This window comes from Alligator mississippiensis, chromosome 1 (assembly GCF_030867095.1).
Source record: "Alligator mississippiensis isolate rAllMis1 chromosome 1, rAllMis1, whole genome shotgun sequence".
NCBI lineage: Eukaryota > Metazoa > Chordata > Crocodylia > Alligatoridae > Alligator > Alligator mississippiensis.
In genome coordinates, this window is record NC_081824.1 from 183,654,041 (window position 1) to 183,671,388 (window position 17,348).

Below are 17,348 nucleotides of genomic sequence, written 5' to 3' on the forward strand. Positions count from 1 at the left end.
AACTGCTCTGATTTTTCTAGAGGCCCAGCCACTGCAAACAGCTGTTACACTGAGCAACACTGACACTTACACTTTCACTGAAAATGCTGTACCCTACAGTGGGAGATGCTGATGAATGTTACATGTTAGTATACGTACATATACTTTCTACTGTGAAAATTTTTCCCCGTTCAACAACTGTTCTTGGTAAATATGAGAACAGATGAGAAAGGGTTCCATTTCAGTATTTCCAAATACATATTTTTTTTCCTTTGTTCGATCCAGTTCCCATGTCATAGACGCATAAAAGCATAATTCAAAATAGCAGGTATATTTCAGAGAAAATACATGTTCAAACTAAATTGCTGTCATAAATTTAAACAATAAGTAAGACTTGCAAAGCTAGTCAATACCTTTTACCTGGACCAACTTGTAGTTGTGAGGTGTTACAATGAGCTTTTGGGCAAAATACGCCTTTCTTCAGGTTTGGCGAATAAACTTATACAGACTAAGGTAAATAACAGCTAAAACAATTACTTTCATTTAACCATATTATGTTAATGAAGGTAATCACTTAATATAGAAAATGGGGAGAAAATATATGGAGGAAAGCAGCTGTCAGCAGTAGTTCAAGATCAACTAAAGAACAGTTGCTTATAAAGCTTGCCCATCACATATTGTCTGAACTGCAGCTATAACAACATATCTAGTTGTAGAGGTATGCCGACATATTGGTCACATATCAGACTGACACCGATAAAAGGAAAATGAACATTACTGGTAATCAGCTTTTTTTGGCCAGCGTAGCTCTAATATCACTGATGCACGCGGCATGCAGCCACAGCACGCATGCAGTCAGGAATGCAGCCCAACAGTTTAGAGAGAAGCACCTTGCCAGTAAGTTTGTGGGGTGAGGTGGAGGGAGGGGGTGGAGATTGAGGCCCCCATGTTGAGGGAGGGAGTATGGCTGGGGCAGTGGCAGGTGCTTGGGAAGAGAAATACCATATTTTTTCATATATAACACACCTGTTTCCCCACACATCAGTGCCCCATAAAAGGGGTACATGTTTTAAGCAGGGAAGCTGTTTTCTTCTTTGGAAAAGAAGCATACTGTGTATGTCAAGCAGCTGCTGAAGCTATTGGCTGAACACTGCAGCTTGTGTCTGAAGCATCAAGTGAGCTGCTAGTAGTATCTTGAGGTGGTCTGTAATGTGGAAACACCACTTTATTTACAGGAAGTTATATAAAGAACTACTTACACTAAAGAACTAACAGTCTTGCTATTGCCTTTTAAGGATCTTGACCTAGCTGTGCGTGTGACAGGAGTAAGTTCTCCTGGAAACACAAGAGTATCATCCAGGAAGTGTCACAGCCTAGGACCCAGTCTGGGTGAGGCAGCTGGCACCAAGAACTTCCTGGTGTCAGACATCCTGGACATTATGTTCCCAGAAGGACTTACTTTATGTCACATAGTCAGCCACAACTCTGGAAAAAATCTTGTTTACTGAACTCTGGTTTTCCAAAAACAGGGTGCATTTCATTTGGGGCATGTGGTATGTGAGAAAATATGGTATCACTACTTACAGAAACAGTAAAATAAATCCTTTAAAACAGAACTGCCATGTGAAAGGTATGGCTAACTTATCCCTCCTTGTATCTTATTGGAGGACATAAGTTGTTTAAGGTTTACTGGATATAAAAAGCAAAGCAGGAAAGAAAAAATAAATATAGTATTTTAAATGAAAAGGGTGAAAACCATCAAATATGCTTACTCTCTAGAGTAACACACACTTCTATAAATATGGTATTTTAAGGCAGCAGTTATTAAATTAAATACAAACTTCTTGGGAAGACCATGTAGTTGTTTTTATAAACTGTAACTATTCTGGAAGATGTTTTAATAGCTCAAACCAAAGCCCACAACTTCAGTAAGTTCCAGATACTAAATTTGAAAATGGCTTCACAAAAGTGTACACACACAGAATTTTTAACAATTTCTTTGCCTCCATTTTTTTGTGCAGGGACCAGGACTCCCCCACTGAGATTCAGGATGGACTCAGGAGCGACTCCACCAGGCCTAAGGTCAGGAAGGACCGAGTTAGGGAACTTCTGGAGGGGCTGGACGTGGTCAAATCAGCAGGTCGATGCTCTCCACCCCAGGGTGCCGAGGGAATTGGCAGGGGTTATTGAGGGGCCCCTGGCATGGCTTTACAAGCACTCGTAGTGCTCTGGCCAGGTGCCAGACAACTAGAAAAGTGCCAATGTTGTCCCCATTTTCAAAAAAAGGAGGAGGGAGGACCCAGGCAACTATAGGCGTTAGTTTTACTTTGATCCTGGGGAAGCTCATTGAGAAGATTATCCAGGAGCACATCTGGGAAGGACCAGCAGGGTGATGCTCAGGGGCAACCAGCATGGTTTTATTAGGGGCAGGTCCTGTCAGACCAACCTGATTGCCTTCTACGATCAGGTCACAAAATCATTGAATGCAGGTGCCGTGGTGGGTATAGTTTTTCTGGACTTTAGGAAGGCCTTTGATACTGTCTCCCACCCCATTCTCATTAAAAAGCTAGGCGACTGTGGCATTGATGCCAACACAGTCAGATGGGTCACAAATTGGCTGAGATACTGCACCCAGAGTGGTGGCGGACAGGTCATATTTGACGTGGAGGGATGGGGGCAGTGGGGTCCCCCAGGGCTCGGTCCTTGGGCCCGCACTGTTTAATCTCTTTATTAGCGACTTGGATGGGGGGGTGAAAAGCACCCTGTTCAAATTCACTGACGACACCGAGATCTGGGGCGAGGTGGGCACGTTAGAAGGGAGAGACAGGATACAGCTGGACGTGGACAGGTTACAGGGGTGAGCAAATGAGAATAGGATGGGATTCAATACTGACAAGTGCAGGGTACTGCACTTGGGCAGTAAGAACCAGCAGCATACCTATAAGCTGGGGAACTCCCTTCTTTAAAGCACAATGGCAGAAAGAGATCTTGGAGTCATTATCGATTCCAAAATGAACGTGGGCCGCCAATGTGAGGACGCAGTCAGTAAGTCCAACCGCACCTTGTCATGCATCCACAGATGCATCACAAGCAGGGCCAAGGAGGTGATCCTCCCCACCATGCTACACTGGTCAGGCCACAGTTGGAATACTGAGTCCAGTTCTGGGCACCACACTTTAGGGGAGATGTGGCCAGCATCGAGAGGGTCCAGAGGAGGGCCACTCGCATGATCTGGGGACAGCAGGGCAGACCCTATGAGAGGCTACGGGACCTGAACCTGTTCAGCCTTCACAAGAGAAGGCTGAAAGGGGGCTTGGTGGCCATCTACAAACATACCAGGGGGGACCAGCGGGGAATGGGAGAGACCCTGTTCACCCGAGCACCTCCCAGAGTAACAAGGAATAACGGCCATAAGTTGTTTGAGAGTAGGTTCAGGCTAGACATTAGAAGACATTATTTCACAGTCAGGGCGGCTAGGATCTGGAACCAACTTCCAAGGGAAGTGGTGCTGGCTCCTACCTTGGGGGTCTTTAAGAGGAGGCTTGACAATTACCTAGCTGGGGTCATATGAGCCCAGTATTCTCTCCTGCCCAGGGCAGGGGGTTGGACTTGATGATCTACTTATGTCCTTTCCGACCCTACATCTAAGAATAACAGGAAGAGATGGTTTTGCCAGAAAAACATGTAACAGACCTGTTTAATAAGAACAACCATAAGAAGTATTCTTGTTGTCTGAAATAGGTGTGTTCAGTGTTTAAAAAAAAAAGAAGTTTAAAAACTGAGGATGATGCAAGCTGTTTAATATAAAGCAGACATCAATCTTATAAAAAGGAGAAAAATTCTGCCTCTCAAGATTTTTCAGTCTAGGACCCTCAATGTTAGACAAGTCTTCATACTTGGGGCATTGCCTATTTCCATGGTAACCAAGAGTCAACCAGAGCTTTGGCTGGGCTTAAGAACATCACTCAGTAAAAAATTCTTCAGAACAACAGTTCTCACAGCTAGAAAGTATTAACTATATAAACATTTAAAAGTGCTATTCAGCACCTTTTGCAGGAGGCAATCAACTATTTAGAGATTTCCACATGTCTTTCAAGCTATTTAGCAAGAGCACCATAACCAGAACACACCTTGGACTTCAAGCAATCATCTGTGAGACAGTCAGATACATGGAAGTTCCAGAAAGAAAATTCAAAATGTAAAAACGTTAAGTATTGTTCAGAGGTAGACAGAGAAAAGAGAAAATCATTGTTAGGAGACGAGAGACTTCAGGTTTATCAAGACAGAACTGAGAATGATCAGAAGACTAATTAGGCTTGTGGTTGTTCCTAATCTGTTATGTGAAGGTGGCGGCTGCGGATGTGGTTAGCAACAAAAACACCACAATGACAAGTGCAAACTGGGAACCTAGCAAAAGCTAGAGATATGGATACTATATGCTTAAGCTTGTAGAGATGGAAGTGTTCAACATAACTCAGTAAGCAAAAGCATGGGGAAAGTAGAATAAAGTTTGCTGTTCAAGGCCATCCCAGTATTGGGCCAAGCCAGGTGCATACGATTGCTTTTTGGAAAGCACTAATATTAGTTAAAAGGTAAACAGCTATAGTATCGTCATGTTTTATATTTTGAGGAAAATAATGAACTTATGTATAGCTAGCTAGAGTTCTATTAAAATAATAATCTGTTCTTGCTAACTGAATGTGGTGAGGCAGAAATATGTAACTTCTTGTTGCCAGCTTCAGAGGGGTCCATGCAAAGTATGTATTGCCAATGGGCTAAAACTAATAACACAGCTAATAAGAAAATGAAAGCAAACAGTGAGAAGAAAACACAGGGCTGCAGATGTTCCACCTCATAGTTATGGGTAATAAGGAAGTAGAGTGTGGTTGAAACTGTCCTGCATTTAATCACGTTTGCTAGGTGGCTCCAGAAGATGTGAAGGTCCAGATGTAATCCCAATAAACATTCTTACTCAGAGAGATCTGGTCTTTCACTCCCACCAAAGTAGTAAAATATATGTGGATAATCATTTGAAGAATCAGTGTTGTTTTCACCACAAAAAAGGGTATGTTGTTCAAAGCAACTCTACTAGTGCAGTTTCTGGAGCAAGGTACAGAAGAACTCAAAAGAGCCATCTCTCTGAGGAATCATAGGCCTAAATTTCCTGTATCAGGGCCATGAGAACATCTCAGCTGCTAGGGCTCATAAGGCTACAACAGTAGCCCTTGAATGGCTTTCTGTAGGGTTACCATATGTCCAGGTTTTCCTGGACGTGTCCTCTTTTTGGACCCTCCAATCTCTGTTGGGCGTTTTTTGAAAACTGAGCCAATGTCTTAGATTATGCCCTGCTCTGATGGTGGGAGCAGGGGAGGATGATTGGAGGCAGCAGACACACGTGCGTCTGTGAGCACACATGTTCAGCATGCAGCCATGCAAGGTAGTGGGAGCAGCCTTGGCAGCTGAATGCAGTTAGGCCTGCGGGGGCTGGGGGTCAAGGCTTGGGGAAAAACCCCAAAAAATTAACGTGGATAAAATGCTGGATAATGGAATTTCATCCTTTTGTACATATACAAATGTACAATGCAAAACAAATCCAGACCAAGATGTTTGCTTTTCCAAATACTTGGGCATCACCCCATAAGCACAGAATACCAAATGGTGGTGAGACATGCTTCAAATAGATGCTGTAAAACTGAATTCCTCATTCTGGAGAAGTAAACTAGCCATAAGGTAAGGAGAAAGATTGTGGCTGGAATGCTTATACAGGTATTAGGATACCTGTACCAGAGTTAAAAGCATCAAAAAAGAGTGTCAGATTTAACATACATTTTGCCTTTAAATGATGAGACGTGTTTTTATTCCTGTTACCAAAACAAGCATGCATGCAAGACATGCAGGAGCCAACGTGATGCCAACACTTTTGGCCAAGAAAAATCCAATACTAGCAGAAAGGAAGGCAGTCCATCATCAAAGGCTCAGTATTTTAATAAGAAAAGCAGAAAAAGCTGCAGTGCTGGACAATGGACACACAGAATTTCTGTGACTCAGTTTCCCAAGTACAAAATATGGACATCAATACCTACCTGTCTTGTAGGGGTATAGGAAAAATTAACTTCATTATCATGTTTGAGAAATGTAGATACAACAATAATGGAAGTTATATTTGAAGAGAAAGGTCATGTACAGGCATCACATTTCTGCTAGGAAAACCGCTGCTCTTCTGGTAGAAACAATGAGTGTATAGACATTCATACAGTTTCTCCCAGACTAAAAACTGTGGTTCCAGGAGAAAAAATAACCCATCTCTGACCTGATAGAGGTTGCTCCTGGGAGAGTTTCTCCCAGGAAAACAACACCTGGACATTCTGCCATTGCTTAACTCCTCCTGTGGACCAGGAGCTGAGCAGCAGGGAAATGCTCCCTGCATCTTTCCAAAATCAGGGTCACCCTGGTCTGAGGACAGCCTAGGGAGTAGCTGCTGCTTGCCTCCTTCTGGTCCCAAGTGGTGTTGAACAGTGGGAAAACGCTCCCTGTGCAGCTGCTCCTTGCTCCCCACGTGCTCTCTGGCCAGTGTCTGCACTTAGAGGAGTGGGAGGGGAGCTTGGACCTGGTGCTCCAGTCCCTCTGGGAATGGGAGGACTGGAGCAGCTGCGGCTCCTTACACTTTCACTAGACAAGGAATTAATCAATTTTGGCATAGTACACAGAGCAGAGGAGAGCATGATCGCAGGCTGAATGCCTGTGCTGCTCCCTCTCCTGAAGGAATTTCCAGTGATGGAACATTTCCACTGGTAGAAAGTCATGCTTGTTCATGGCCAAGGAAAGAAATTTACTCAAATACTATCAATAAGTAAGTGAAAAACAGCAGCCTACCTTGAGATCACGATGAACGATACATTTTTGATGACAGTATTGCACAGCAGATACAATCTGAAAGACCAATGTTGTCAGTAAGATAAATTAAATTTGAATCCCTACATAATAGTGTTTCATATCTCTTATACTAATCTTAATCTTCTCTTCCAATATGAATTAGTGGAATATCATGTTTAGCTTAAGAAATAAATTAAGCTTTCAATTCCAAAGATCTTTCCATTTAACCTCTATTAAAGTTCGAAAATCCCTTATATAGTGTCAGTTTGGGTGCTCCTTTGTGTCATTCCATTAATTCTACAGTGTTGCATCCTGCACATAGGTAAAAATATGTGCAGCAACATGTTTTAATGCTATATTATTTCCAAGAATCAAGTTTCAGCATCATATCAGCAACTCAGAACTTAAATTATGAGCATAAGATATAATTTAACTGAATATAGAAGCATTAATCTCTCCCCCCATAAGGAAGGGAAGCGAGGATTTTTTTTTTTGCATAATTCTTGAGGCGGGAGGTAGGAAACTGAATGGATTATTAGCATTTCTCAAAATTCCATGGCATGTTTTATTCTAAAATAGAATAATAATAATTTTAAATATATACTTAGAAACTTCTACACAGCATTTCTTTTTTAATGAGTGTTCAGCAATAACCTGTATATGTTACTAGTCTTCCAATTTCTCATGATACTTTACCCATTTCCTGATGTTAATCTAATCTAGCATCCACACCCACAAAAGTATTCTGGATGGGATTTATTCTTGAGAATAGATCCCCGTTACATAAGAAAGTTCAACATATGTTCGGAAATACAAACTAACATTGCATTATTTAAGTCAAATTACTTAAAACACCATTAACATGTACTGTTTGAGTGATTACACAGTACATATTGGAAGTAATCAAGGTTTTTAAAAGTTTAAGAAATATAGATATATTTCTGTCTCTTCTGGCCCCCCTCCTGACAGGTAGGTTGAAGAACTGAATACTTTTAGCCAAAGTTTCCTAAAAATAGCAGTGCTGGAAGAGAGAAAGTTTCAGTCCAAAAGGAGAATTTTAGAATAGAATGTGAACATAAAATACAACAAATCAAAAAGGTAGCTAACTTTTGTATTAGAGCTTTTGTAATAAACTGGTGCAAGATTTAAACACCTTGCTGATTTTCTGGAGTCAGCTGCTTTACCTGCTAAAACATACTGCAATCAATTAATGAATTTTATAAAGCTTATCATATATTTAAATGTGAAAATGTGCAAATAAAAAACTTATTTCCTCTCCTCATGGCAGGAATCATATATGAAAGCTGATAATCAAGTTAAGGCTAAGAATGTTCAGACTTTAAAGGGCACCTCTAGTACAATGGACAGTGTATTATAAACAGTGAGTAAAACCTAAATACCTGTGTAGTTTTTATAAATAACCAAAAGAAAAAAAATCTATTACATATTCCAGGACATTCAGAGTTAACAAAATCGATAGCAAGTCACAGCAAAAAATCTGGTTTCTCAAGTATATGTATTAACAAGAGCTTAAACAGTCTGTTACTATTTTTAGTATATGCTCAGGGACTAGATATTTTAATCCTCAGTGATTTTTCCATTAGAGCTCTAACAAACATCACTACAGCTATGGACTTTTAGTTTAAAAAAAAAAAAATCTGCATAGCAAGTCAATTAAATATACTGCAAAAAAGGCATTTGAAAGAGTTAATATTATTTCATACCTGCCTAAATTTTGCACGGGCCTCTTTTTCTTTCATTCTTCCATGTGCAACTAAGTAGTCAAACACCTCTCCTGAATAAGAAAAGGATAGAGTATGAGGCATACTACTTTTGTTTAATCAACACAATTAAAAATAAATAAATAAAAGAGCCTTAGCTAAGGTTGGTAGTTTATCTCAACTTCAGTTTAGGATCCAAGCCTCAGAAAATTTTGATCAAAATACACATGCTTAGAAATCTCTGTATAAATTAGTGTCTGACCTTACAAGTATGGAAAGGTAATTAGCATTTTATTACCAATTTGTGAGATAACTACATACAGGTGGGGAGGGCGGGAAGAGAAGCTGGGGCTAGATATAGACGTTCAGTTTCTACCAAGAAAATCGCTGCTCTTCCAATAGAACCCAGAAGTGAACAGAGCAGTAGGTCTCAACCTGTTTATAAATCGAGGCACCCTTCATTACACTCAAGGCACTCCTTTTTTGACTAGAAAAAAATAGAATAATTGCTTTGCTGCAAAGAATTCAGACCACGACAGGTCAGAATGGTTTTAATACCCTGAATTCCTATTCAAAATCTGTAGATTTAAATAGTGAATCGTGTCTGCACACCTGACAGCGCTAAGTTTGTGTGGCACCCTGCAACCCTTGAAAGCATCTCAAGGCACCCCAGGATGCTGCATCACCCTGGTTAAGAATCACTGGTATAGAGGTTCAGGTTTCTTCACCTCCCAAAGCAAAAATGGTCACCCCTAGGAGAAAAGTAACCCTGAAACAACAGGGCAGGGGTGGGTGGGAGGAAGCAAGCATGTTCCTGGGGCAGAAACCCTTCCCAGCTGTCTGTGGCAGCCAGATGCTTTTCAGCAGCTGCCAACTGCTACTTGATAGCCTGTCCCATTCCTAAACAGGGGAGGGGGCAGGCTGTCAAGTCACAGGCAGGAGCAGCTCAGGGAGCAGGATGGCTCAGGGAGTAGTTCTCCAGTGCCCCATGGCTGGAGACTTTACTTGTGAAGCTCTCTAGTCATGGGGCTGGAGGAGCATTTGTACAGTCCACCTCCCAGGATATCTTTTTTAACTGGGTTAAGAAAAACTCCTCTTTGGTTTGTGCTCCCTCCAGTGTCACTAGGAACCTAAAAATGGCAGAAACATACAGGCCTAAATTAGACTCTCATTCTAGCAAAGGTTAACTATGCATATACGCTATGTAAACAAAGAAAGAACTGTCCCATTAAGTTCTGCTTAGGGACTGTATGTGGCAACAAGCCAAAAGAGAATAGCCAAGGCACAGTCCAACTCTCAGATGTCAACATGGCTGTTTTGTTTTGTTTTTTTTTTTTTTATACACAAAGATGTACTTCCCATATTTCTGATCACCCACAAAACTGGAGTTAAATATCTTCTTACCGCCACTGGCATATTCCATTACCAAATACAGGGTCTTTTCTGTTTCAATAACTTCAAATAATTTTACTGAAAGAAAAAAGAAAGGAGAAAATATTGCATCAAGCAACAAAAGCCTAAGTAAAATTTAAAGACAGTGAAAAAGCCTTACTCTTAAAATTTATTATCAATGACAACACCAAGACAGAACAAAGATTTTTTTTTGGTTAGAAAGTTTAACAAAATTAAGTTGTAAGAACATCTAACATGTACAATTTTCTCAGCAGTTCATAAAACACTCTCCTAAAAGGAAATTCATGCTGAAATTAGTGTTTAGTTCTACTTTGGAGTTCTGAAAAAACACTGCAAATAAAAAATAAATTTACATCACTATTAAACTGCTCCAGGTTAGAAATTGTGGATTTTTGATCAACTCAAAGGACGCAAGGTTGAGGTGCCAAATTAAACAAATACTGAAACTGTTAGACTCTGAAGGACCTTCCCATCAGATTACAATATTAACAAAGTTACAATGGTCATTGAAAAAAAGCCAGCAGGAGCCAAGAATGTTGGGAAAGCAACACACTCAGCTTTAAGAAAAGAGAAAAAAAGGAGTACCTAGTATGTAATAACTTGTATGACTTGTCCATACCTTGTATGCAACAAGCCCTCTGGCCGATTCAGGAACATTAACTGTCTCTGGAACAAGACTGTCCAGCCCTCCTCAGCCAGAAGAATTGTCATCACAAAGTAGGGCCCTGAAGGTGAGGGGGAACTAAAGCAGAAAGTGAAAATTATATATTTTGTAGTTCTGTTTTTCTGCAGATACAATTTTGTAGGATGCTCGCTCATAGATCTTTGAGCTAATGGAGTTCTGCCAGAGTCGTGCTAAGAAACTATGGATTTTTCACCCTTGAGAGCAACACTAACAGTAAAGCACAAGTGAGACTCTCTACTGTGCATTACATGCTTCTTCTTACTGAAGATTACTTATTTCCCTTGACTGAACAAGATACTCTCTGAAAACCAAATTTCTGCTGGACTTACTTCTGCAGCTAGTCCCACTTAAGCAAGTAGGACAATAATCAAAAGTAGCAGGATATAGCTGTTTATCATACACTCATCTTAAAATGATATAATGAGTAAATAACAACACATCTATAAAATATATTAAAATAAAATTGAAGCCAAATAAAATTATTAATATTAAAAGCAACAGGAAAGGCTAAATTCATACCTATATTGGGGTGATTCAATATCTTCATTATTCGTACTTCTCGGAATAACTATTAAGGAAACAAAATAATTCTTGTTTAGATTGTATTTACTGTTGATAAAACTACTGTTTTATATGGAATATGGGAGCCTGAAAGGCAATTCAAGTACATACCACCATTTTACATTATATTTCAAGATTAGACAAAAATGACATGAGAACTGCACTAGATTTTCTTTAGTTCTCTGGAATCCACTATATTGTCACAGAGCAGCTGTTTTCCCAGTAGAAACCACAAGTGTACAAGTGCTTCCATTTTTTTCTCTCAGATTAAAAATAGTGGTTCCAGGGAAAAATAATCCAACTCCACCCAGGTAGAAGTGGCTTCTGGAAGAATAAATGCTTGTACACCTCCTGAGGCTCAACTCCTCCAAGGGCCTAACAGGAGTTGAGCTGTAGGTAAAAGCTCCCATGCCTTCCAGAAACCAGAGTCAGCCCTGTCTGGAAAAAGCATTGGATACAGCTATTCCCACTCTTCTCGCAGACTGGGAGGGGAGAAGCAGCCACCAGCTGCTCCACTATGGCTCCTCACACACCAGGACCTTCAGTGTGAGGAGCAGACCGGGGGCTCACGATGCTGAGCAGACGGAGAGGCAGGGGAGAGGACAGACTGTCAAGCAATAAGCTTCCCGAAGCACGAGGGTGGCTAAGGGAGTAGCCCTCTAGTACCCCTTAGCTGAAGAGCTTGCCTGTATACATGTGCACAGACTTGGACTGAGAGTCCAAAATTAGGACCACAGACTCGTACAGAAGTCAGGATGGAAGGGACATCCAGGGTCATCTAGTCCAACCCCTGCCTGAGGCAGGATCATCCCCATCCAAACTATCCTATACAAATGCACTGTCTAGCCTATTAGCAAAACTACAGGGGGCTGGGGTGGCACAGGCACTAAGGGTGTGTACACACGTACTAAGTTTCTGACAGTAAGCTGACTCAACTTTAAGTCAATTTAACTGTCAGAGAGTACATGCATATGTGGAACAGTCTACCTAAATGCAGCACAAGATAATACACCTCTAATGTGTATTATATCTTGAGTCACGTTGATTAAGTCAACTTAGCTCACAAGATGGCTGCCACCATGTCAAGGAGCTGTACATGTGTATGCTCCAACTTGGCTTAAAGTCAACTTAGTTATGTTGCCTTATTTTAAGTCGACTTAGTACATGTGTATGCACTCTATGGCACATGGTTGACAGCCCAGAGGTCACAAGTTTGAGGCCATAACAGAAGTGGCATAACCCTATCAAATTCCAATGAATCTTTGAAGTTTGCTAAATATTTTGACTAAGGACACAAAAAAGGAAAGGAAGCAAAACTACAGTCAGCCCTGACACAACCACAAGATATAACACCCTAATCTGCCACAGGTAAAGTAAAGGATAACAACAGCCAACGTTCTGCTGCTGCAAAGCCTGTTGAAATATGCTCAAGAGATCCAAGGGGGCTGAAGATGCCTATTTCTTTAACCTATCCTCCCATGCCTTGGCTTTATAATTTTTGTCACCTGCCTCTGAACCGCTCTAATTTCTCCATGTCCTTTTTTAAATGTGGAACTCAAAACTGTACACAATACTTGAAATGAGGCCTAATCAGTGCCAGCTAAAGAGGCACTATCACCCCTTAGGTGTTGTATGTAATGTTTCTACAGATGCATCACAAAGCTACATTTACCTTTTGTGCAGCTGCATCACATTGCAAACCCATACTGAGTCTGCAGTTTACCAGGACTCCCAAATCCTTCTGCTTAGTGCTGTCATTCAGCCAGATGTCACCCATTCTGTATTTGTATTTTTAATTATTCTTCCCAGGGTACAGCACATTGCATTTGTCAGCACTGAACTTAATCCTGTTCACGTCAGCCCAGTTTGCCAATCTGTCAAGATCCTTCTGAATCGCATTCCTGTCTTCCAACAGAGAATCCTTCTCATTCTGTGTTGTCAGCAAACTTGCTCATGAAGTTTTTCATTCAAATCATTAATAAAGAAATTGAACAGCACTGGACTGCTGTTCTGACCTGGATCAATTTACAATTAGCCTTTGCCTGAGTTTATTGAGCCAGTTGTCTACCCACCCTACAGTAGCTTTATCCAGCTCGCATTACTCCAATTTGTTTATGGAGAAGGTTATGAGGGACCGTATAAGAACCTTGCTGAAATCCAGATGCATTATTTCCAAAGTATTCCCCCTTCATCCAGCCAAGTAGCTATTTTGTCAAAGAAGATCAAGTTTGTTTGACACAAATTTTTCTTAGTAAATCCATGTTGGCTGCTTCTGATCAGCTTTTCCTCCTCCAGATGCTTGCAAATGGCCTTCCTTATGATATGCTCCAGTAACTTACAGATTCATAGACATTAGGGCTAGAAGGGACCTCACGAAATTATCAGATCCAGCCCCATGCCCAAGGGGCAGGAAGTCAGCTGAGGTCAGATCACCCCATCAGGATCTGAATCCAAGTGTTTCTTTAAAAGGTATCCAGAGTAGGTGCTTGCACCATTTCTGGGGGGAGATTATTCCAGACTCTGGAAACTAAGTTTTTCCTTATGTCCAGTCTAAAATGGTCTTCCAGCAGTTTGTGACCATCAGACCCCGTCTTCCCTTGCAGTGCCCTGGTGAACAGACGCTCTCCTAGTTCCTGATGCACACCGCTTATATACTTGTAGGCTACCACCAAGTCACCCCTCAGTCTTCACTTCTGCAGGCTGAAGAATTCCATGCCCCTCAGCTTCTCCTCCTAAGGTCTGGTCTCTTAACCTCTAATCATGTGTGGCTCTCCTCTGGACTCTCAAGCTTCTCCACATCCTTTCTAAAGTGTGGAGCCCAGAACTGGATACAGTACTCCAGCTGTGGCCTCACCAAGGCCAAGTAAAGCAGGAGGATGATTTCTTGGGTCTTGCTTGAAACACGTTGATAGATGCAAGGCAGGGTTTTATTTGCTTTGCCAGCTGTGGCATCACATTGGAGGGCTCATGTTCATCTTGTAGGTCTATTATGATCAAAAGAGGCTTGAGGGTCATAGTGCTAGTGAATGTAGCACTCCCAATCCTATAAGTATGATGTGGGTTTTTTCTCTGGAGGTGGAGCACCTTGCATTTCTCCATGTTGAAATGTCATCAGGTTTTGATCCACCTACCTTGCAAGCCTGTCCAGGTCGGCCTGAATTACCAACCTGCAAATTTGTCTGCAAATTTAGCCAGTCCACTTCTGACACCCAAACCCAGATAATTTATGAATATATTAAAGAGTACTGATCCAAGTACTGAGCCCTGGGGGACATCACTGGTCACTATGCACCATGTTGACTCGGTTCCATTGACTGCTTGGTGATGGGCAAAAACTTCAGGCAAGTATTTTTCTTCCAGCTGACCATGTTCTGGGTAAGTGTGAGCAGCTGGAGCATATTTGTGAAGCAGAGCAAATGAATAGCATGAACCCTGGGCTGCATTATTTGGACTTCCCTCAAAACACAACACACATACCAGACTGTGAGGAAAATCCATTGTTTCTTCTTTCCATTGTCTCATTCTTCCCAAGCAGATTTCCATTGTAGCCTGTATTATCTTTGTTTGACTTTCTTTTTAATTTAAAGAAGTCTTATTGTTCAAGTGCTCAGTAATGTGATATGGCTGTGGGGTGACTTCTTACAAATTGCAGCACAGGATCTCCTTGTGTCCTTTGCCTGTCTCTTAAACCATTTTTAATTCTAGGTCAGGGTATTCACTACAGCATTTTTCCTGGGCCATCATGGATACATCATCACCCCAACACTACATGTAGTGAGTCATAATAAATATTTTGTTTGTTAGCTTAACTTTCTAACATTTGAGTAATTGGATATTTTTTTTATTTTTTTTTTAACTAAAACATGACCTTGACACTAGCTCTTAGTAACAGGATCACATATAGCAGGCTTACTCTCCATTTTCTCTTCACATAAGGCCCTCTCCTAGGTAGAATTACCCCAGCAGTGTCTAGTCTTTTCTTGTGTAATGCCACCTAAAGCCTGGTTTAGGCATAAAATTTATGCCTGGTTTAGGCAAAATTCCAAAACTGAAATTGGCTCAGAATGCATGGGAACCGTCAGTTGTATACCCTCTGTCTAATTCAGCCTTCCCCAATCCTAATTCATGCATTAGACGCAGGTAACAACTTCACACTTTTTTCCTTCCCTTTTCTACAAGTAGCTTATGAGACTAATGGAACACAATTTTTAAATGATATTTTTAGTTTAGTAGTGCTCGCTGGAACAGGGTGGCTCCAACTCCTTACCTGCCCATAGGTAGAAAAAGCTACTAGCTAGTTCTCAAGTAGCTAATGGTAATATGAAAGGCAAGGATTTTTGTGGGCAATATCTTTTATTGGACCAACTATGTGGTTGGGATAGACTTAGACTAGCTTTATGCAGTGCCTTCTTCCCTCCAGTAAGTATTTATCTGGATGATTTCAGAAAACTTGTCTTCGAGTAGAATCATAAATAGTCGAAGCTAGTGTCAACCTCTCTTCTTTAGTTGATTCCTAAATAGATTTTAATAGGAGATTCCAAATGACAAAAGAATATGGGTGGGGGAGGGAGGGGGCGTCAGTATAAATATAAATGTAAATTTTTTAGGCAAAACATCTTCCAAAAACATGTAATACTATTTTAATGGAGTGTGAAGCAAAAAAGTAGTGTATTATACCAAGCAAAGCTAAAAAAACAATTAGGCTTTTCAAAGAAACTGATACCCCTCCTCCAATGTCCAGAAATGTTTTCTATTTTATCATTAAATTAAGACCATTCAGGTTATGATTAGGGAGTAATAGTTTAGAAATTATTGCCCAAAGTCTTGAGCCAATTTTCAAGGCAACTTTTGAAAGGGTTAAGAACATGAGACAACCACTTCTTCGGAAAAAAAGTGTGTGTGTGTGTGTGTGTGTGTGTGTGTGTGTGTGTGTGTGTAAAAATGTATTATTAAAGCAACATTCTGATGTCTCTGGGTAATGCAGTTGTAAAAGTCATTATCCTGACCTTCTGCTTTCTACTCAATGATCTTTTAGGTTGGACTAGGACATATTTTGGGGTAACTCTCTCAGACTCAAGATCTCTGTTAGATGAAAGCATAAGATGGTTTGCCATTTTAAGTGCTGTATGATAACTGTATGTTGGATAACAGCTCTAGGCCATGAAGGAGGAGAGGGGGAAGGTGAATATTCAAACGTGGTAAGCATGACTTAATCTTACATTTACTCTAAGATGTCCTTTCCCTCCCCCCATTTTTGTCTCCAAAAAATGAAGGCAAGTATTACGCATTTTGTTGAGATACAGGTTCTATCTACATCACATTTTATGAAGTATTTATTTTTCTTTTGTTGTAGACTTAATATAAAACAAGTATATTTAAATTCTAGTTACCTTTAAGTATGCCCCGTCTCTCTCCTGAGAGGATTCAATGTTGGCCCAGGTTAATAATGTCAGTGTCCTTTCCCTAAGTCATCTAATGCATTGTTATCTTTTTCTGAGTCTTTTCTCACTGGATGAGTTATTGCAAGCTGAGGATCATGTTTCAGGAAACCTACTACCAAGCTAGCCCTAGTCGGACTGGTTTTGCTAGCTCTGCATAAGTATGACTCTTCAAGGCAAATCAGCAGTCACCTACTTGAACAGCTGGGGGGGAGGGGGGGAAGGGGGATTCTCAACTTTTAGCAAGAATAGATTATTACTTTGCAGTTTTAAACAGAACTTTAACAATTTTTTAAAAGAAATCTACAACAATGAATGAGAAGCAAAATCATGAACATTGCTATATCATTCTTGGCTACACTGATGTTCAGTTCCCTTTAAACAGGGCTCATGAAAAACTTAGTGCTCGTGCTCACTCTCCCCTTTTGGTCTGTAAGCATCCAAGAATTGCATACTGTGTGCCTGATGTAGACTTCATTAGGCTGGAGTCACATGACTGTTGCTGATACCTTTTTATAGACTATGAAATATACCAGCCCAACCAATTGATTTCCTGACCCTTTAAATGCATCAATGTACAACCTGAAAAGTTCTGGTTTGATATACTCTGGTCAGTTTTTTTATTGTAAAACTTCTGAATTTGTAAGCTACATAGTGATCTATCTTTCTAGGAATAGT

At 40.7% G+C, this 17,348-nt stretch overlaps 1 protein-coding gene across 5 annotated transcripts in view; it reads right to left on the minus strand.

The window, feature by feature from the left end:
- The window catches only part of MARK1 (microtubule affinity regulating kinase 1), a 135,236-nt gene that overhangs the window by 44,412 nt on the left and 73,476 nt on the right, over nt 1-17,348 (minus strand). For all 5 annotated transcript variants that reach the window (XM_014598058.3, XM_059717748.1, XM_059717746.1 and 2 more), the window contains exons 4-7: nt 11,191-11,239; nt 9,978-10,043; nt 8,577-8,647; nt 6,853-6,909 (exon numbers count right to left, since the gene is read on the minus strand). In XM_014598058.3, coding sequence (XP_014453544.1) covers nt 6,853-6,909; nt 8,577-8,647; nt 9,978-10,043; nt 11,191-11,239 — 243 coding nt within the window. The remainder of the gene's footprint in view (nt 1-6,852; nt 6,910-8,576; nt 8,648-9,977; nt 10,044-11,190; nt 11,240-17,348) is intronic.